General features: G+C 36.1%; 2 protein-coding genes across 5 annotated transcripts in view; one reads left to right on the forward strand and one right to left on the reverse strand.

The window, feature by feature from the left end:
* Nucleotides 1-23,955, forward strand: part of LOC128234725 (protein TANC2-like) — a 104,312-nt gene that overhangs the window by 34,425 nt on the left and 45,932 nt on the right. Inside the window, exon 1 of one of the 4 annotated variants that reach the window (XM_052949161.1) lies at nucleotides 363-497. The exons of 2 other annotated variants lie outside the window; for them this stretch is intronic. The gene's annotated coding sequence lies outside the window, so the exon portion shown is untranslated. Of the gene's footprint in view, nucleotides 1-362; nucleotides 498-18,153; nucleotides 18,544-23,955 lie in introns of those variants that run through there. One more of the 4 variants, XM_052949159.1, reaches the window with a different exon arrangement.
* Nucleotides 9,489-13,683, reverse strand: LOC128234737 (uncharacterized). Its single transcript, XM_052949196.1, has 4 exons — nucleotides 13,317-13,683; nucleotides 12,462-12,543; nucleotides 11,121-11,262; nucleotides 9,489-10,021 (listed from the first exon to the last, which is right to left on the reverse strand). Exons 3-4 carry the CDS (start codon nucleotides 11,246-11,248, stop codon nucleotides 9,658-9,660), a joined length of 492 nt encoding a protein of 163 aa, XP_052805156.1. The 5' UTR covers nucleotides 11,249-11,262; nucleotides 12,462-12,543; nucleotides 13,317-13,683; the 3' UTR covers nucleotides 9,489-9,657.

The raw sequence follows: 23,955 nt of genomic DNA on the forward strand, positions 1-23,955 counted from the left end.
TAGACATGATCCATGTGTATACATGATCAATGAGTGTATCATGATCCATGAATGGACATGCTCTATGAGTCTGCTTTGCTTTCATTTATAATCAAACTAAAATGTTCCTTTTAAAGCTGAGTCATGGTTCTTATCATTTGACCAGTGGCTGTCCACATCCTTAAACTGGTTACCAAGATTTAATATGGCCAAATTGTAATAAATTTTCTTGTGGTTTTGCTGTCCTTGTACAAGTATTTATGAGAATCAGATCAGAGGAAGGGAAGAAAGATATGGAGAATTTGATAAAACCAGGACTGGGCTACATACAAGTGTATGTAGTAAACGGGACCTGTTCAATGTTTATTTTGTGATAGCAGCCGGTTAAAACACAGATCTTTTACAAACAAGGTGGGATATGGATTCATTAATAGCTGTCTGTTTACTACTGGATTAATATTAGAAAGTTGTTGAATTAAATTTGGAATGTTTATGGAAATATGATATTAAACAAGAAGGTATGTGTGCTTGTTTAATTGACTAGGTTTATGGGTGGGAAGTTAATCAAAGAAATAAGAAAATATTAGTAATGAAATTTTTGTTGCAGAAATGGTTGTTGAAATAATATTTTTAACAACTAATTGTCATATTACAACTATTTGTTGTTGGTGTATTTTATTTTTTTGTGAAGTTTTGTGAATTGGAATGGAGGAACACAAAGTCTGATGAAAGGTCATCTAAAATACTTTTAAGCTCTGGTGTTGAACTAAATATCTACTTTGTATTTTTCTCCTTGAAAGGTTTTGGTATATTAAAATTTATACAAATATAGCATTACTTATATATCTATGTTAAACAAAACTATGACATTTTAGAGTCAAATTCAAATAATGTGGGAGGTAAAAAGAAATGATTTATGATATTTAAATTCATGAGGAGCAGTAGTATGCAGCTGTCAACATTTCAGTTTGTTTTTTTAAATTTTCAAACAGCACTTGTATTTTTTGAAATGTGTTAGATGTTTAAAGAATTGCTGTCTATAAGTGATGTTCCGATGAATTATTATAATAAAAAATTGAATGGTTGGACGTGAAATCGGTGACAATGGATTGTATTTGGTCATACTTGATGATCGATTCAACCAGCAAGTTGGTTTTCATCTTTCTTCTTCTTTGTGTTCCGTTTACGCCTGCAAATTTTCACTTTTGAGTCCATTTGCACATTTGGAAGTGTTCCAGAATCAACAACAACATAACTTCAAACATATAAGCATAGTTAATGATTATTAGATTTGGTTCTTGAATAAAACGTTGATTAAGATATTGTCGATAATCCAACTAGAATCGATTTCCAACAATACTGTCTTTACTGCCTATAGTCTTAAATGGATTGTTTGTTGTTGTTTTTTAGCTCACCAGAGCACGAAGTCTTTGTCCGTCATCCGGCAGTCCGTCCGTCAACAATTGCTTAAAAATCATCTCCTCTGAAACTACCTGGCCAAATTCAATGAAACTTCACAGGAAGCTTCCTTGGGTGTCCCTCTACAAAAATACAACAAGGGGTCACGTTGATTAACAACAATAACAACAAAATGGCCACCCTGTTTTGCTTTAAAAAACATATCTTCTGAAACTACCACTCTAAATTCAATGAAACTGTACATGAAGCTTCCTTGGGTGACCCTCGACAAAAATACAACATGGGGTCACGATTGATCAACAACAACAACAACAACAAAATGGCTGACTTTCTGTTTTGCTTTAAAAAAAACATCTCTAAAACTACCAGTCCAAATTCAATGAAACTTCACAGGAAGCTTTCTTGGGTAACCTTCTACAAAAATACAACAAGGGGTCGCAATTGATCAACAACAACAACAATCTGGCCAACTTCCTGTTTTGCTTTAAAAAACATCTCCTCTGAAACTACCAGGCCAAATTCACTGAAACTTTACAGAAAGCTTCATTGCATAACCTTCTAAAAAATACAACAAGGCATTGAGATTGATCAACAACAACAACAACCAAATGGCGGACTTACTGTTTTGCTTCAAAAAAAATGTCTGAAACTACCAGGCCAAACTCAATGGAACTTTACAGGTAGCTTCATTGCATGACCCTTTACAAATATAAAACAAGGCATCATCATCAGTCAAGATATGTTTAAATTGCAACATTTTTATTAAGTTTTATCAAAGAGTTGTGGCCCTTTGCTTAGGTGAGCATTTTTGGGCCATCATGGTCTTAGGTAAAAAGGTCCAGGTTGGTTCCCCTGTTGTTGTTTTTATGCTAAAAAGGTCAAGGTAGAAGTACATTATATACTGCCAATATCATTAGAGTTTATGCTTTCATTTTTGGCCATTTTATGCATAAATTAGATGTTTAAATAGCTTGGAAATTTAATGATAGCTGAGTATGATATTCTCTAACTTGGCTCATTTGGCAATTGGAATTTTACACATAGCAATTATAACTTAATCCACAATTCACAATCATTTATTAATCCACAACCATTCATTAGACATAGTAGTTGAAGTTGAAACAGTTGTCAAGTTATGCCCCTTTATTTTCAACATCTAGTGTTTGGCATGTTGGTCTGTATGTGTTGCAGTTAAATTTTCTCAGTATACCAGTGTAAAACCCACCATCTGTCATAATGTTATCAAACATTAGGATTCCAGGATGTAAAAGATATTTTAGATTTCACCATTTTATGTTTTTGATGGAATCTTTTATTGCCCCGATAATTTTTAAAGATTGTAGACAAACATTTGTAAATGATGTCTGAGATAAGCAGGAAGATTGGAAAAGTCTTATGTTTGAATCTGAAAGAGATTGATGCATTATAAATATTAAACTGCAGTTGTATCCTTGAATTCAAAGATTTTTTCAGTGACCATATTTAAAAAATAAGTTCTCTCTTGTGTCTGTGATATCATTGCATACAATCATGAATATGTTACAGGTTTTGGTGGAAAATTGAACCATAAATTATTTTTTAAAAAGCAAATATTTCAAACCATCCCCATATCATGGCTGCTTACCAAAAGGAAAATAAAAATCACACATGTTGACCTTCTTTTGATTATTCAAACACTTTGCTATCACAACATTCATAACTTGGCCTATAATTTGAGATAACCTTTCGGTATAAAATAATTTGTTAGCTATGAAAAATATAGAAGGAATGTGCGTCTATAAAACATATAATTAGATGGAAATGTAGCTAGGTGAGCCTTCATTTCGGATGTTATCAAGTAAAAGTTGTACATATCAGAATGGCTGCTCATGTCGGTTTCATAAAGTATATATGGTGTCTTTGGATTCAGAGATGTTTTAATTAACCTTATTGTTAGTACCAAGTAGTTACCAAAATATATAAATGCCTAACTTTCATGGATCAATGAAAGAAAATCTTTAATTTGTTAATGAAAGAAAATAATTAATTTATTGATGAAAGAAAATCACTTTCATTGGCTGTAGTTTATCATTGCCATTGGTTTTGGGATATTTTATACTCATTTATTTTAGCTTGATTGAGTAGACAGCTATACAGCTGATATAATCAGTTGAGTCTGATTCCAGTGGTTTTCTTTTTGATAGACCACTAGAGAACGTAGCCCATTTTTATTATTGTATATACTGTTATGATGCTCATGGCTCTGGACAGCACTTGCGATATGTTACTTAAGTGTAACTGATGTAAGTGCTGGTCAGTGTGATGTAAATCTTGCATCAAACCTTAAGTTGCCCCCCCCCCCCTCCTGGAAGTCTGCGATTGTCAGTATAATGATAGTGTGAACTTTACTGGGAATCTTATTATATTGAAACCAGGAAAGTATATAGCTTTGAAGTGTGTTTACATCAACCACTATTCTGTCAAATAAATTAGTTTCATCCAAACATTAGCTGTAACTGTGAGTGGTCAGACTGAAGCTACCAGATCACCTTGCCCTCCCATCAGTAACCAGTGCTATATCAGCGGCCTTAACTTCCACATTAAGATAATGATGATGAATTTGTGTATTACTGAAAGATAATTGTTACATTAGCACATCCAACTCAATTAGTGTCATCCATCAGTCAAAGATTATATATTACACTAATATAATATTCTATCCCTGAAGAGCAGGGTCTAAATGCCGCTCTTTTTTAGCTTAATTAAATTTTGGCCATAATCTTCACATATTTCATTGGATGAAGGATTGTTGTAAACAGATTTGTTGCAAGCAGTATTGTTACTGTGTAAGTTAAATCAACTATAAAAGCCACACTTACAATATAAAACGAGCGGTTGCGTATAAATATGTTGTATTCATTTCTTGATTTTTTCAGCTGCATTCTCAGGGATATGCGAAATGTACGAGTTCAATTGTACATTTCTATACATCAATTCAGATTTGTTGAAGTTTAAAGATGTCATGTGTATTCAAGCATTCAATGAGCGCATTATTTCGACCGAATCACCGTGTAATCAATTGTTGTAATGATCTGATGTGCCTACTATGAACATGGCCCTGAAGGGCCCCGTTAAAAATGTCTTAATCTTGACAGATTTATAATTGAACTATGAATAGCTTTTCCTGTTAATGCCTTTTTTTCCAGAGACTGTTTACCAAAAGAAGTAAAGATTAGTCCTATGTTAAACCTCATTTTTTATACTAAAATTGATATGATTTTGCTTTTATGCCTAGTACCCATTAATTTTGTGGAAAATCACATTCCTTTTGTATTTAGCCCTACCTTTTAAACAAGTTTTTATTTAGGTTTTATGTAATATTTACTGACTTAAATAGCCTCATACAGGGAAACATCATTACCATTAATGCATTATTTGCATAAGGGCAATTGCATGAGCATTAATGGAAATTACTGCATTTATGGATCTGAGAATTCCAATCATGTTCAGTAGCAGAAGTGTCAAAATCTGTAAAACAAGTTTAACTTCATATTCATGCTTACTCATACATTAAGTGTCCCAGCTACTGTTTTATTCATTTAATTTTCAGATAACAATGTGTTTGATGTTCAGCTTGTTTATGATAAAACTAGATACCAACATGTGCACACATTGCTTATCATGTTTATATAATGATTCTACACATGTGCTCTTTGATAATGCTGAATTAGCATTTGATATAAATGCACTGAAATGTACACAGGCCATATTAAATGGAGATGTTGTCATCCATGCAAATTTGTAAGATGCTGAGGATGTTGCCATCCATGCAAATGTGCAAGATGCTCAGTATGTTGCCATCCATGCAAATGTGCAAGATGCTCAGGATGTTGCCATCCATGCAAATGTGCAAGATGCTCAGGATGTTGCCATCCATGCAAATGTGCAAGATGCTCAGGATGTTGCCATCCATGCCAATGTGCAAGATGCTCAGTATGTTGCCATCCATGCAAATGTGCAAGATGCTCAGGATGTTGACATTCATGCAAATGTGCAAGATGCTCAGGATGTTGCCATCCATGCAAATGTGCAAGATGCTCAGGATGTTGCCATCCATGCAAATGTGCAAGATGCTCAGGATGTTGCCATCCATGCAAATGTGCAAGATGCTCAGGATGTTGCCATCCATGCAAATGTGCAAGATGATCAGGATGTTGCCATCCATGCAAATGTGCAAGATGCTCAGGATGTTGACATCCATGCAAATGTGTAAGATGCTCAGAATGTTGACATTCATGCAAATGTGCAAGATGCTCAGGATGTTGCCATCCATGCAAATGTGCAAGATGCTCAGGATGTTGACATCCATGCAAATGTGTAAGATGCTCAGGATGTTGACATCCATGCAAATGTGCTAGATGCTCAGGATGTTGACATCCATGCAAATGTGTAAGATGCTTATGATGTTGACATCTATGCCAATGTGTAGACATCCATGCCAATGTACATCTATGCAAATGTGCAAGATGCTCAGGATGTTGTCGTCCATGCCAGTGAGCAATATGCTCTGGATGTCACCCATCATGGTATTTTCTGAAAAAATATACATGATTAAATTGATCAGTTAATTCTTGGCTAACCATTGTAGAGTTTGATTTTGTCCTATCATTGAGCCTTTCCTTGGTGGATTGCCACAGATCATCTTCTCTATGGTGTTCTACCACAGATCAGATCTTCTATGGTGCACTGCCGCATATCACCTCTTCTATGGTGTTCTACCACAGAGCAGCTAGCTCATCCATGGTGGACTACCTCATATCAGCTCTTCTATTTTGGACTACCACATATCACCTCTTCTATTGTGGACTTCCACAGATCAGCTCTTCTTTTGTGGACTACCACATATCACCTCTAATATTGTGGACTACCACAGATCAGCTGTTTTATTTTGGACTACCACAGATCACCTCTTAAATATTGTGGACTACCACAGATCAGCTCTTCTATTTTGGACTACCACAGATCACCTCTAATATTGTGGACTACCACAGATCAGCTCTTCTATTGTGGACTACCACATATCACCTCTGATATTGTGGACTTCCACAGTTCAGCTCTTCTATTGTGGACTACCACATATCAGCTATTCTTTGGTGGACTTCCACAGATCAGCTATTCTATGGTGGACTTCCACAGATCAGCTATTCAATGGTGGACTTCCACAGATCAGCTATTCTATGGTGGACTACCACATATCAGCTATTCTATGGTGGACTTCCACATATCAGCTATTCTATGGTGGACTTCCACATATCAGCTCTACCATGGTGGACTTCCACATACCAGCTATTCTATGGTGGGCTACCATACATCAGCTCTTCTATGGTGGACTTCCACATATCAGCTATTCTATGGTGGACTTCCACATATCAGCTCTACCATGGTGGACTTCCACATATCAGCTATTCTATGGTGGACTTCTACATATCAGCTATACCATGGTGGAAACCACATATCAGCTATTCTATGGTGGACTTCTACATATCAGCTCTACCATGATGGACTTCCACAGATCAGCTATTCTATGGTGGGCTACCACAGATCAGCTATTCCATGGTGGACTTCCACATATCAGCTATTCTATGGTGGACTTCCACATATCAGCTCTACCATGGTGGACTTCCACATATCACCTCTACCATGGTGGACTTCCACATATCAGCTTTTCTATGGTGGACTTCCACATATCAGCTATTCTATGGTGGACTTCCACATATCAACTCTACCATGGTGGGCTACCACATATCAGCTCTTCTATGGTGGACTTCCACATATCAGCTCTTCTATGGTGGACTTCCACATATCAGCTCTACCATGGTGGACTTTCACATATCACCTCTACCATGGTGGACTTCCACATATCAGCTCTACCATGGTGGACTTCCACATATCAGCTCTACCATGGTGGACTTCCACATATCAGCTCTACCATGGTGTACTCTCACATATCAGCTATTCTATGGTGGGCTACCACAGATCACCTCTACCATGGTGGACTTCCACATATCAGCTCTTCTATTGTGGACTTCCACATATCAGCTCTACCATGGTGGACTTCCACATATCAGCTATTCTATGGTGGGCTACCACAGATCACCTCTACCATGGTGGACTTCCACATATCAGCTCTTCTATTGTGGACTTCCACGTATCACCTATTCTATGGTGGACTTCCACATATCAACTCTACCATGGTGGGCTACCACATATCAGCTCTTCTATGGTGGACTTCCACATATCAGCTCTTCTATGGTGGACTTCCACATATCAGCTCTTCTATGGTGGACTACCACAGATCACCTCTACCATGGTGGACTTCCACATATCAGCTCTACCATGGTGGACTTTCACATATCACCTCTACCATGGTGGACTTCCACATATCAGCTTTTCTATGGTGGACTTCCACATATCAGCTATTCTATGGTGGACTTCCACATATCAGCTCTACCATGGTGGACTTCCACATACCAGCTCTTCTATGGTGGGCTACCATAGATCAGCTCTTCTATGGTGGACTTCCACATATCAGCTATTCTATGGTGGACTTCCACATATCAGCTCTACCATGGTGGACTTCCACAGATCAGCTCTTCCACATATGGTTTATACCACAGATCAACTCTTCCACATATGGTTTTATACCACAGATCTAGTCTTTATAATGCATGATGATCAGACAGACAGACAGACTGAAGTAATCAGAAAAAAGTTGACCTTAAAAAATGAAAAAGTCCCCATGTCATGTCTATATGACCACCATCTGTAGTAAATTGTAACAGGTGCAGTACAGTGTTTATTTATACTCATAACCCTGTTCACATTATTGCCACTGATTTCATGGTTTAATGGAGGGGTAAATGTGATTGCATGATTTCTGGGTTTAATCTTTGCCATGAGAAAAAGCAATCATCTTTAAAATACAGAGTTCATAAAACAAACAAAAACTTGATTTATTGTAACAGTGCTGATAGAATTTTGAAAATATAGTGTCTTTGGGAAATATGTTTAGTTTAATATGATTTTCTGAAATTTGGCTGGTGCATTTATTAGCCCCAGTGGTAACCTTTCATTTCACATTTCACCCAATAGAGCATAACATTTATAATGTTTTCACTAGGACTTCATAAACTCTTGTTTCGTCTTTTCTATCAAATGAATACTATTTCAGTTCTCTGCTGGCGTGAGACCACAGTTATTTTTACTATATGTTTCATATAGACTTAGTACTAACCTGGCTTTTGACTTTATACACACCCCAATTGAAAAACAAGGACATGGCATCTCTAGAACAATTCAAGACACAAAATATAATCACAAGAAAACACCACGTTGACCATTGACCCGGCTGTCAAAATTGAGTACAAATACATAACCCTACCGGAAAGGAGTCAATCGGCTACAAACGACTAATTTTCTGACTTCCACAAGCTATGGTTTTTCCAATATTTACACTGAAAACTATCAATTTCTGCAATAGAGTGTCAAATTCAGTCAAGTTCTCTGCAAAAAGAACATTTTTTGCTTCTGTTTCATTCAATTTTAATAAAATATTGACACTTGAAAACAAGCACTCTTTTTTCTGTATTAACATCCGGATCTTGGTCAACGAGGGGCAGATAACTGTGGTCTTGAGCCTATTTAACAGGAAACCCTTACAAATTCTTTGTATGTAATAGTCAGTCATTTTCAAATAAATCTGTAAAGTTTCAAAAGTCTGTTGTTATCAATCACAAAATAATTACCATTTAAACAGTACTGGTGTTTTTCTAAAATATGTACTCATGCAAGCCGCATGAATTGGAAAAGTCAAAAACTAAAATAGACATAAATTCATTATTAATTGGAATTTCTTGGAAAAATAAAAAGTGACTTAAAGAAGAATTAGTATGCTATCCAAAAATGTTATCAAATCTAATGTGATTTAATAATTGAAAAATATATATAAAACATACTATTTTTCTTATATATTACTAATATGTATAATAATATAAATAATAATATATATTTAGAGAAACACCTGTGCCTGTCAAATTTGTAGTATTCAGAGACAATGCAACCTTACAATGACACAGAGAGGTTAATCATGAAATTCTATCCATTGGATCCAATTATAAGGGGGTTTGAAGGATGACATCTGATAAGCCTTTCAGCACACCTCAAGTGGGCAGAACGATGAGTCCCCTTTTCAAGGTAATTAGGCTCTGTCTTATCAACATCCTATTGTTTCCAGTTCATAAATAAACACAAATATACACAAGTAGAGGTCCAAATGAGAATTTCCATCACTTTTGCACTTGCACAAGAACGGAATACAGCTATATCCACAATAATGAGAGGGGATTCACGTCGTAAACGCACTATGTTCAAGGCCGGGCACCATCCTTGGAATAAGGGGTTGAAGCTTGATTGTACCATCTCTGCAGGTCCAGGGCAGCTGCGGTCCACAACTAGATTGACAACTGAAGACTTCCACTTAGTGTCTCGCACTGGTGCAGATGGGGCGCCACTTGCAACTCCAGACTGTGACGGGCAGTCCAGCAATGTCCGCCTGCTGAGACCGAAACCGGAGAATGTCCTCAACCTGGAAACAAAAGGAAGAATATCATGGCATGGAAATGATACGAACAGTGATATGCTGGTAGAAATAATAAGAAAAGCAGGATTATCACATCCAGTAGATTCTCCTGACTGTAAAAATGCAATATTTGTGCTTTATGACAAGAAGAAGGTTGGACTTGTCAGCAAGATCAAACTTAAATGTGAGAACTGTGGTTACATAACACCAAAGTTTGAAAAGCCATACAAGGAGGCCATTTCTGCAAGGCGCGGACCAAACCCAGCAGCTGCCAATGTTGGATTGGCAGTGGGACTTCAAGACACACCTTTGGGAAATACCAGATGCCGGCTTCTTTTGGCAAATATGGATATACCACCACCTTCAAGAAGCAGTATGCAGAGGACCTCGATCAGGATTGGCACAGCAGTTAAAGAGGTGAACCTAAATGACATGGCGCAAAAGGTGATTAAATTAAAGGAAATAAACAGAAGGAGAGGCAATCCAAAAGCTGAGATAAACATTGCTATGGATGGGAGGTACAACTCCACCACTATTGCCAGCCGGAAGAGACCAGGACAGAATGCCTCACAGGCTGTGGGCATTGCAGTGGAGACGATGACAGATAGGCAGTACATAATTGCTGCTGCTGTGCAAAATAAACTGTGCTGGCAAGGTGCATGGCTTAGGGGAAAAGGATTTATTGACGTACAGTGCCCAGGACATGCAGGCTGCACAGCCAACCTCCACACACAGTCGCCCCTGTCAGAATTTGAACTTGGCAAAGTCATTGGGGAACAATTGGGGATACAGGGTGCCTTTGTAAAATATGCAACCACAGATGGCGATGCACGGTCCGCAGCAGGGGTTGAAGAAGGACTTCGTCTCTTCAATCCTATGTGGAAAGTTGAAAGGCAAGCAGACCCGACACACCTTGGACAATCGCAGTTCAAAAAGTGCTATAGCGCCAAATTCAGCCGGGCAATGTTCTCTGCAAAAACCAGAGAAAAGCAACAAGAGCAGCAAAAGGTTTTTAGCCAGGATGTCAAAGCAAGATGTACACTTGTTGTCAAAGAGTTGCTTAGAAAATATGCTGGTGACATGCACCAAATAAAACATGCGTTACCTCATGTCTTGAACGCCACTGTTGGCTGCTACGATGGAGATTGTAGTAGATGTCGGCGACATTCGCACGTGTGTGGTGGAGGGGCAACCAACAGCTGGTGGAACCGCTCTGTCTTTCTCGGTACACATGGAATAACTGGACTCTGCATGGATGATAATGATACATTGTTACTACAAGAAATCCTCAAAATGAAACTTAGTGAGAGTGCGATGGAACTGATGAAACTTGGCACCAGCACACAGAAGTGTGAGGCAATCAACCGCAGTATCAGCATTTCACTGCCCAAGAATGTCAACTGCTCGAGGAACATGGAAGGGCGTCTGGCATCAACTGTTCATCGACTGAACAATGGACTGGCCAGTATCAGTACTCAAAAACTTGCTGCTGTTGGTGTTGAACTTTCTGCCCAAACGGCAGTGTCCCTAAGACAAATAGGAAAAGAGGCAGAGTACCAAAAGAATTATGCTAAAAAAGCAGAGACAGTGAAGAGTCGTCTGTTCAGCAAGCACCGACATCTCCAGGAACATTTAGCCTACAAAAAAGAAAAAAAGTGTAAAAAGTGACTACAGGAAAGGGCAACTGGACCCCACCCATCCAAGCACATCAATGTGGAAGAATTGTGATCATTCTTATTCAATGAGTGATTAACAGTACATCTCCTGAAAATGAAGAGGCACATGTTTAGTGAAATACTGACTGACTGACTGACTGAATGAATGAATGAATGAATGAATGAATGAATGAATGAATGAATGAATGAATGAATGAATGAATGAATGAATGAATGATTGAATGAATGAATGAATGAATGAATGAATGAATGAATGAATGAATGAATGAATGAATGAATGAATGAATGAATGAATGAATGGAAATGTAGCACTATTTCTTAGAAACAGGACCATCTTTTGTTATTTTTTTAATGTGATCCTTTAAGTGTATATATATATATGTGTGTATATTTATATGTATATGTGTGTATTTCTTGTCAATAAGCTGTAAATCAAATGTACACTAAATAAAGCATCATAGAAGTATTAGTTTTGTTTTTAATTGCTTAAAGAATTTGCATTTAATGTAATGCTTACTTAAAAGAGCAAACAAAATGTGTGAATAGCTTCACAACACAGACCAAGGACAAATACTAAGACTTCTAGAGGTTGACTTCATCACTTTCATTACAAAAGGATATTATCTCATATCCGCAGCAAACGGCATGAAACAAAGTCATTAAGGAATGAAACCAACAGTATAAATTAACTAAAAATGTCTCAATTACTTGCATAATGTTTTAATTGGGTAAATTTCTATAGCATGAACTATCCAGTACTAAAAGATTACCATATGTTGTTGTACACCAATAAGGGCTGGCTGGCCGGCTGGCTGGCTAGCTGCTCATCATTACTCCTGGTTACTCCTGGGCCTGTGTAAAACAATAACAAACTAATAAGCAAAGACAAAAAAATGAATGTACAACACTTACCACAAAATACAATCATTATAGCCCTTATGACCTATGCAATGTAGCCGGTTAACACATCTCTGGCGTTCCAGGTTCAGATGGTGGGGCTCAACACTCAAGTGTTCCACCGCGACACAAAGTGGCTCATGGCACAGGTGAGATGCCTCCAATCCTGGCTCCAAAGTCAGAACTTGGAGATAAACCAAGTATCGCAACCTGTGAACATGTAAATTATGCCACTTGCCGTCCGGAAACTTGGCATTGATAACCCCATACCTTATAGGACCGCGCTTGAGAGTGCCTAACCATATGCAGCATCCATTGGCATTCGGCCGAGACCTTTCAGTGATCAATCTGATGTATTTTTTTAAAAATCCCTCCATTTTTACTTTGAAATTGAAAGTGAGGCTCTCTTGCATTAGTTACTAGCCTTTGGAACTATTTTCAAACATTAATATGAAAGTGAAAGTAGTTTTTTTTCTAAAATGTCAAAAAAAATTAAAAAATTATATATTATTATTATACATTATGAAATATTTAATTAAAAAGTTTAAACTCAAACATCAGTATTATATGGCTGACCACCATCAACTGGCCAAATTTCAACTAGATATCTGCATTATTTGAAAAGATATAACAATTTAAAGTAGGACACCCCACCAAAAGTTACTTTCATATCAGGCGTGAGACCACAGTTATTTTTACTATATGTTTCATATAGACTTAGTACTAACCTGGCTTTTGACTTTATACACACCCCAATTGAAAAACAAGGACATGGCATCTCTAGAACAATTCAAGACACAAAATATAATCACAAGAAAACACCACGTTGACCATTGACCCGGCTGTCAAAATTGAGTACAAATACATAACCCTACCGGAAAGGAGTCAATCGGCTACAAACGACTAATTTTCTGACTTCCACAAGCTATGGTTTTTCCAATATTTACACTGAAAACTATCAATTTCTGCAATAGAGTGTCAAATTCAGTCAAGTTCTCTGCAAAAAGAACATTTTTTGCTTCTGTTTCATTCAATTTTAATAAAATATTGACACTTGAAAACAAGCACTCTTTTTTCTGTATTAACATCCGGATCTTGGTCAACTAGGGGCAGATAACTGTGGTCTTGAGCCTGCTGCAAATGCAACTTAAATGGTTAGAGACATTGACAATAAGCATGCACATGGGAGGAACTTGTCTCTTTCTTAGTTCTTCCAAAAACAGATATGCATTGACTTAAAACACATGATATATAATTAATCAAGGTAATTAATATAAAGTTTTATTAAAAGTTCAGGCAATTGAGTTAAAAGACACTTTGATATTTTAAGATTCTCTGATTAAAGAAATCCCACACAGCAGCTGCTTCCTGAAAATTAATGGAGCTTGAATTCAAAGTAGTCATTACATAAAATATTCAGGGATGAACAGATGATTTTTTTTTAGATGCATGGTATGTTCAATTATTTGGAGTTTTGATGCCTTATAATGTTTTTATGATTTGTACAATTGAATTGAATTCACTTTGTTTTTAACGATGATGTTTCATCTTCATTTAAGCGACTCCCTTTTCACTCATAAGTATATTTGGTCTGCCTTCTTAAAGAAGATTTCATTTATTAACAGATTACTTTGACATGTGTACTACAAGTGCATCTTATTTGTTTATTTGATACTAATAATATTACAGGTTTATTTTGAAAATGTCATATTTCTAATCAGTTGTAAATCAAAATGCAGAATTTAATGGAAGTGAATTTAAGACGATAAAAATCTACAAGTTTCAGTTTGTTCAACAAGTTGGTTGCATGAGTTTTGTTATGATGATGATGATGATGATGATGATGATGATTATGATGCATCTTTATTTTCTTGATTCCATGTTGATCATCAATAATGCCATTATAATCATTGTCATCATATGCAGTTCCACAAAAGCCTTTTTTAACACATTGGAGAACTGTGGATAAAAGGTTAAAAAAAGCATTATTTTAAAGTTTTTTTTTTTATTTGATTCTTCATTCATATCAAGGCCATTTTTGGGACATAAAGCTATAACAATATGTTTCACTATCAGTATGTTCACTCTCTCCAACACGGTCCATTTTGTTGTGTTCAGAACTCTTTAGTTCATTGTTCACCCTGTGTCACTAAGTTTCTGTATCTGTAACCATAATTTACATTTTATGATGGAGATCATGACATTTTCATCAAAGGTGGCCACAGTTTGATTGGGTTAATATTTTATTGATCTAAATTCACTGATTCTGCTCACCTTTGTTTTGGTGGGTAGACAAAGACCTTGGTTTTCATATTTCACATGAAAGCCATAAATGTATGAATAGGGTCATTAGGCAAGCTTGAGTTTTTGTGCAGGATGAATAGTTTAGATTGCATGTCTGGTAATTATTCTGTGTAGATTAGTGTACTATATTAAGTATACATTGTAGTTTATTGGATAAGTATGGGGGCAATACTGTTGGTGGTCTTCCTTGTTTCTCCAGGAAGCAGATGTTAAAAAGTTGGAGATCATGTCTTGAAATGTTTCATCATTTGAGTTGTTACCTGCAGGTATGTTCTAACATTAATGGAACATGTTAAAGAAATGTTTTCGCATATTCATATTCTGTTCTAAGTTACAGCCTTAATAGTACTACTGATGACCCAATATGGGATATACGGGACAAAGGAAACCAAATCAGGCAATAGGGAAGATCGAACCAGAATATGGTTTCCTGTGCCCCATATATCCTATATATCATGCCTCCAACATAAATGACACAACGCCATTGGTCAAATACTGGTCTCGCGGTGACCCCGTGGTTTTTCCATATGGGTCACCAAATTTATATGGTACCAAAATGGCGTCAATTTTTCTATTCCGATGAATAAATGAAACATTTAAACATGTAATGGGTTATCGACGTGATATGTACAGGGGTTAGTAGGTGATCCAATATGGGATATATGGGGCAAATGAAACCATATGTAGGAAATGTAAATTTATGGTTTCCTTTGCCCCGTAGATCCCATATTGGATCACCTACTAACCCCGTAACTTATAATATTAGGTCACCTACTAACCTCGTAACATATACGGTATATCACGAAAATATGTTTACATTGATCAAGACACAAACACTATCTTGGAAAGGTTTCTTTTATTCATCGGAATCAGAAAATAGATGCCATTTTGGAAAGATTGAAAGATTAGTCACCTAATATGGAAGAATACGGGGTCACTCCGTGGACCAATGGTGTTGCATTATTAATGTTGGAGGCATGATATACTGGATAATGGTAATTTCTAAAGAAAAAGTGTTTTGAAAAACAAACAGACATTGGCAATTACTTAAAAAATAGCTTGATTTTGAAATCTGGATTTTAACTTCTTGATGTAAAAAGTCCATTCCACACTTGTTGAAAAATCAGTTTTAGAGTTCACATGATTGGATATTTTTACACCAGGAAGCAGACAGGGTGTGAATTTGTCACATTTTCTTTTCAACACCAGTACTTTTGGCCCTACATTTGAATATCCACTTTGTGACAGGATATGCACATGCAACATTTGTTGAAAGTAGAAGATGATTGCCATTACAAAGTTGGCCCCTAAATCTTTTTTCTCTGGCCCGAGGTGACTGTCACATCTGATTAACACACGTTTTGTCACCTGCTCGTTAGACCTATTGTGTTTTCCGCTTGTTCTTGGTGTTGTTTTATGTTTATTGCTGTTTAGTTTTAATAATGACTTGCTTTAAGATGCAATCATGTGTTTTGCCCTTAGGTTTTTCTTATATTTCATAAACTGTAAAGTAATGTGTCCAATATCCCATAATAAAGCAACAGTGCTTGCTCTTTGGTGATCTTGTCGTTGAATGCATGTGACATGTCATATCAAACATTTTATTACATGTTTGTTTGCAATGAAGGCAGATTTATACAATACAGTGGCATCCTCTTAGGCATAATACAGGATACTATTTGAGGTTTGTTAATCAATATACTTTGTCATCCATTAACCTTAGGGTATGCATTTCTTTACATTGTTCTGCAGTTTTATTAAGTTTATATTGTCAGGTTTTAAACCTTATGTATGTGATGTGTAATTGTTTCAACATTATTTATCATCAAGTATAATTTTACAATCTGTTACATTGATGCGAGTTTGATAAAGGTTAATGAATACTGAATTTTATCAAGATTGCTATTTTTGCAAAGGAGATTCCTTTGTAATTATCTTCCATATATCTGAAGTTATTGTTTTTCAAACAATGGATCTTGATTGTTTCGTTATCTTGAAGATTTGTTATTATTTAATATCTCGTGTCAAAAAGTGCATGAATTACATTTTACGTGATGTTATGTGACATAATTATAAACATAGAAATGCATATTGTTAGAAGTTTTGAAAGAGAAATGCATGTTAAAATTCAATAGCTTAGTATGTTATCACAAACATGGGTTAAGGTTTAAATGAACAGCCCTCTCTTTTGCTCTGAATACCCACATTGAAATTATTGATAACAGCTCTATAAAAAAGAAATGATTTTAATGCATGTATATTCGGTCAAAAAATGGTTTATATTAGTAAGGGTAACATCCTTTACAAAGACACCTTTACAAAGACAGGTAGGGTAGGAAGGCATTTTTTATTAGGCTTTATATAAGAACGTTATTGTCATTGTTGGAGAATGGTGTTAAAGAAATGTTCTGTATTCAGCTTTAAAGGTTTTAATCTACATATTAAAACTTACAATTTTTTTAAATTTTCTTATTACCAACTAACTATAAATTCGGTAGGGTTGGCGCCCATTTCATAGGTAGGGTCGGGCTACATGAGCCAAATGTATTTATAATTTTGGGCCTTGTGCAATCTTTCCAATATGAAGATATGAGTTATTATTTGTTTTTAAACTTGTGGAATGGTATGGCTTGCTAATGGTCTTTTTCAATGATTATTTTGATAAAATCAGATAAAAGATTAAATAAATGATAAAATTTGCTTTGATCTAAACACACATGTGGGATTATTTGTTTGATTTTTCACAGATGGAAATAAATATTAAGGAATTTGAACCCAACAATTAGTTATTAGGTTTTTTTATTTAGTGCTAATTTAAAATTTATTAATGTCATCTTTTTTATCAGCTAAGTTTGACTTCTCCATTTTTTTAACATTGTTAAGTTTTTTTTGTACCTTTTAAATCCTCTAGATAGTATCCTGGATTAGGTCAACTGTAATTACAATAGTTTGGGTAAAACAGGAAATGGAAAAAGGTATAAACTGATTAGGTCACCTTGGTGATAAAATCATTGTGTAATTTCTCAAGTGCACACCTTAAGTACTCAGACTGTTAAGTGTGTGTTTGAAGTGTGTTTACATATCGATGACACACTGAGCATTACCTGATTCAATTTTTACCATCTTTGAAAATCATAATAGGCTCTCTTCAAGCATGACTACGTTCTATTGAAATTGGCCCCGTTGTTTATCGGTGTAACATGTGCTGCGTGGAGAAATTAGCTCTAGAATACGACAGTTAACACCACAGTAGTAACACTGTATCACATTGACTGTCACATACAAATCCATTCAGTTGACTGTATTAACAAAATTTGTATATATGATATCATTTGTATATACTATCATTTGCAAATACTACAAGATATTTATGTCAAGTGGAGTATGATATTTGTGACAAGTGGGATGGTGATTTTGAAAAGTGTTAAGTGCTACCACATGCTCCATGTAAAGTAATAAAAACTTCATTTGAGAAAAAAAGATTTAGTGAATTGTGTTTCTAGTGTGTTTAAACATTGGTTATATGGAAGTATTTTATAAATGGTATAGACCAATGTTGTAAAACGAAGTGTTAAGCGGAAATAAGTGATAAAATATTGTTGCTGGATTCTTTTGACATGATAAGGATACAATAAGGACAGCTTAAAATTAGTGAGTTGAGAATTCTCAAAAATGTTTTTGTAAGTCAAAGTAATATTGAGGAAAAACTGACATTATTATCTTATTCATAATGATTACACATTAACATTCCATGAAACAAAAGCAAATATTTATGCCAGTCAGGACAAACTTGTATGGTTTTGAAACCAGGGTCTTTCACTCTGGAGACATTAAAATTCCTGCTATCCATGTTTTGAAAGGCACTGCCACAGCTGATAAGCTGTTATACTATGATTTATAAATGCATTTTGGATGGTTATCAAATACTTAAGGTTAAAGATATTTAAATTTGATAACATTAACTCAGCATAGCCTGAAGAAATGTTGATAACTGACAGGCTTTAACAGGTACTTTTGAAATTTAGAATCAAAATAGAACAGTTTAATGGGTACATTTTAATTGAAACACTTGTGTGATAGCTTAAGTACATGGCATATTAACGAGAAATTAATTTTACAGTGAACCAAATATAGATGGATTATTTTAAGGACATTTTTCAAATCAGGTACTCAGTGACATGCTTTTGATCCAACTTTATGAAAATATTTCATTCATACCTTATTTCCTTCAGTTACAAAGAGCAGAATGTATTTACAACACATATTTCAATGATAAAGGTATTGCTTTAAAGATACCACAAGAAAATAGACTAATTGCATTGAACAAGGCTATGATGCTGGGCTGTACTGTATACATGTAAATATTTAAGTGATTAAAATGATATAATGCTCTCCAACTTTTTTGACTGAATGCACTGTTATATGTAATATTGGTAAAAAGAAAAAAATACAATTATAAACAACCAAATTTTCTGAGAGAATCACTGAATTACTGAAGTGAGTGAGTTTTACTTTTTTATTATATTCTTGCATTATATAAATTGTTATGTTTAAAAAAAGTTCTAAAATTAAATATAGGTACATTGATTTCAGTTATATTTTTGTTTAATGTTACAGTTGGAAGGCATCATAGACATTTTTAGCATTGTTGACATCAACAAAACAACAATCCCAAATGCAAATGGAAAAAAAGCACAATCAAAGCATCAATATTAAATTTGGCATATTTAAGTGAACACATTCTTAAGATTCTGTGATATGTATAAATATCTATAACCTCTTTTATGTTTTTTTTTATGGTGTCTGCATATTTTTTAAATGACCCTCATAAATATAAAAGCAGGTTATTAATGTCTACACAAATTGATGCAGTTGGCTGATTCGGGTTATCTGACTTGGGATCAGGGGTTCTTGGGTCATTCCTTGGTTCAGGGTATCTGACTTGGGATCAGGGGTTCTCGGGTCATTCCTTGGTTCAGGGTATCTGACTTGGGATCAGGGGTTCTCGGGTCATTTCTTGGTTCAGGGTATCTGACTAGGGATCAGGGGTTCTCGGGTCATTCCTTGGTTCAGGGTATCGGACTTGGGATCAGGGGATCTCTGGTCATTCCTTGGTTCAGGGTATAAGACTTGGGATCAGTCAATCTCGGGTCTTTCCCTGGTTCAGGGTATTAGACTTATGATCAGGGGTATCAGACTTGGTTTCAGAGGATCTCGGGTCATTCCCTGGTTCAGGGTATCAGACTTGGGATCAGGGGTCTCTGACTTGGGATCAGGGGATCTCAGGTCATTCCCTGGTTCAGGGTATCGGACTTGGGATCAGGGGATCTCTGGTCATTCCCTGGTTCAGGGTATAGGACTTGGAATCAGGGGTATCAGACTTGGGATCAGGGGATTTCTGGTCATTCCCTGGTTCAGGTATTGGACATGGGATCAGGGGATCTCTGGTCATTTCCTGGTTCAGGGTATGGGACTTGGGATCAGGGGATCTCTGGTCATTCCATGAGCTTAAAAGTTGTCAATGTTTAGTTCTCAGGCTATCACCAAGGAATGTAGTTGGTATTAAAAGCTATATATTATTATTTGTTAGTCCATGTCACAAAATATTAATCCATACCAAAAGTACCCTAAAGTCTAAAGCCTAAAGCTTTTGCTAATTATCTCCCTTGAGACTGATTGTAGTTCAAAAAGTAGTGGACAAGTAATCTGTTTTCCTGAACAACCTATCTTTACATGTAGGTTTATGAACCTATCTTTACACGTAGGTTTATGAAAATGTGACTTTAGGTTGACAGTGGAAAGCATCCATAATAGTATTACAGTGGAAAGCATCCATAATAGTATGAGTGTGAAGTTCCATGAAGGACCATGATGACTAAGTCCAAAAATGATTGTAATTAGAGTGTATTTCTGTATTTATTCTTATATTATAAATGTTGATGTTGCGCAAAAATTCGCAGCGTAAAAATCCCCTGGTGTAATATCAAAATCCCCTGGAATTCAGACCAAAATCCCCTGGGAAGCCTCTCAGAAATATGGCATGTATGCATGGGTGGGTGTTGGAATCCATTTTGTGGTGTCGTAAATAGGTACTCAGTGATTGGTTCATGTAAATGATGCTTTTAATATACTTGTGAATATGGATGGAAGTTATATCATGTCGAGAAATCATATTCATCCATAAAGCATTATTGTTATACCTCTAGTTTGTTGTTGACAATCAATCAGGTATTGTTCCTGATCAATAACTTTCTGCAGAAATAACATATTTGATAACTGCCCCATCCCAGCAGAAAGGTCAAGAAGATTATAAGACAAGGTAGTGCCACCATCACACAAGAGGGTGGGTCATCCAACAAGAGGGTGGGTCATCCCACAAGAGGGTGGGTCATCCAAAAAGAGGGTGGGTCATCCCACAAGAGGGTGGGTCATCCCACAAGAGGGTGGGTCATCACACAAGAGGGTGGGTCATCCAACAAGAGGGTGGGTCATCCAAAAAGAGGGTGGGTCATCCCACAAGAGGGTGGGTCATCCCACAAGTGGGTAGGTCATCACACAAGAGGGTGGATCATCCAACAAGAGGGTGGGTCATCAAAGAAGGGGGGTGGGTCATAAAACAAGGGGGTGGGTCATCAAATAAGAGTATGTCATCAAACGAGGGGGGTGGGTCATCAAACAAGGGGGTGGGTCATCAAACAAGGGGGTGGGTCATCAAACAAGGGGGTGGGTCATCAAATAAGGGGGTGGGTCATCAAACAAGGGGGTGGGTCATCAAACAAGGGGGTGGGTCATCAAACAAGGGGGTGGGTCATCAAATAAGGGGGTGGGTCATCAAATAAGAGTATGTCATCAAACGAGGGGGGGTGGGTCATCAAACAAGGGGGTGGGTCATCAAATAAGAGTATGTCATCAAACGAGGGGGGTGGGTCATCAAATAAGGGGGTTGGTCATCAAACAAGAGTATGTCATCAAACAAGGGGGTGGGTCATCAAATAAGGGGGTTGGTCATCAAACAAGAGTATGTCATCAAACAAGGGGGTGGGTCATCAAATAAGGGGGTTGGTCATCAAACAAGAGTATGTCATCAAACAAGGGGGTGGGTCACCCAAAAAGAGGGTGGGTCATTCAACAACATGGTGGTTCACAATGTCATTTACGTAGAAAACCTTGCATTGATTGTATTGTCATACTTGTGTTATCAGGACATAACCGGCAGCGTCATTTATGGCACTGCATTTATTGACAACTATAAAGATGTTTCAGTATCAATTAATGAATTAAATCCAGTATCAATATAATATAGGTATTACTCAGGGAGATGACTCGCTATGTAAGTGCAATGCAATAACACAGATGACTTCTTTTGTGCCGTGATCTTATTGCATGTGTGGTTTGCGTTTTGTGAGTAAGCGTGAAGGCTGAAAATAGTAAAAACATAATATAATAGGGTTAAATATTAACCCAGCCATTTAATGGTTTGACAATAATCTGATGATAATATTTCATAATTGAACTTCTGCACGATGGTCCCAACAATCAGCTGAGGATTTTTTTCTAAATTTAATTAGTCACTGGTTAAATTGGTGCATAAATATTTGCTTACTGAACTGTTGGAAGTCAGTTTTCATATTGGTTATTGAATAACTGCTCTATTTCAAAATTTATTTCTTTAATATTTGAAAAGAAGGAATTTCTTGTGTGAGGAGAACATTGAAGATTATTTAGTTCTGATATGTTCAGAAAGTACAGCATGTCAAAGGAACTAAGTTCTTTACCAATTCATGTAATTTACCACCTTTGTTTTAGCCCATCTGAGAAATAATATTGCCATTGCTGTACAATTCTTTTTTATACACGACATGAAACTTGGTACCCTTTTACAATGTTATGCACTTGTGTATAGTGGTTTAACCTAGGAGTTATGAAAGGGTGCTGCACCCTGAACTTTCTTGGTAGCACCCTTCTGCCCTTTATGGAGACCTCCATGGCCTCCCAAATTCTGCCTTCACAGACTTAAATGCTTAAGACTGTCAATATTTCTTATGTTTTGATTAAAACTTATTTATAATATGAATATGTACACACTTGGCATATTTGGCAGTTGAAACCTAATATTTTTCAATTAAACACAATTCCTAAAATTTTCTGTCAAATTCATAATGCTCATATATTACGCACAGCGCTGTACAATGTGCCCTTTTCTCCCTCAGCACCCATTCCTTGTCCTTTTTAAAATCTATCTAAAACTGACTTTAATTTAACTTTGTCCAGTTAATACCTTTGACTGAGAAATGGTGTTCTTGATGCGCTCTTGTTTTCAACTATTCTTCTGTCAAAATCTTATTGTTACATAAATTTACTTAAAAGCTTGATGTAATGAGCTGTAGAGACAAAATTACTATGTAAATGAAGACGTCTTCTAAAAAACATTTATGCAGATATATAAATCTATTATGTCTAGACAAAGTATGTCATAGCAGTATCAGAACACTTTTATTTCTGTATTGAAATCAATGTAAAAAGATTGGTTAATTTGTGACTGGGAAATTAGCTGGCAAAAATACCAGCTTAATTTGGTAAACAGCACAATGGCTGTAATTGTTAGCATTACGTTTATGTGAAATGTATACATGAGTTTCATGGTCCCTTCCAACAGTTTCCATTTCGATTTTTACTGTAATTTGGTTAATTTCTTTGTTGGTTTCGGTCATTTTCAAACTTTTTTGGGAAGTTTCTGTGTCTAAATAAACCAAAATGTTTGCACTGAAAACTCTGAAAGTGAAATATGTTTCTATATTGCAAGGCTCATTCAAGGGTTTCAAGCCAAAATTCATATCAAATGGATAAAACTGGGTAAATACAAGCTGTGAAGCTGATAATGTGTGTTTTTATATTACATACTTGATGTAACATGTTGTTGAATGCAGAAAAAATGGTTGTTGGTTAATAGCTTTCAGTTTATTAGTTTTTGAGGCCTATTACTATTGATTGAACCTGTTCTAAGCTTTCGTAAAAAACTAAAACATATCAGTATTAGATGTCAGCCAAAATGTTATTTTTATC

This window comes from Mya arenaria, chromosome 5, assembly GCF_026914265.1.
Source record: "Mya arenaria isolate MELC-2E11 chromosome 5, ASM2691426v1".
NCBI lineage: Eukaryota > Metazoa > Mollusca > Bivalvia > Myida > Myidae > Mya > Mya arenaria.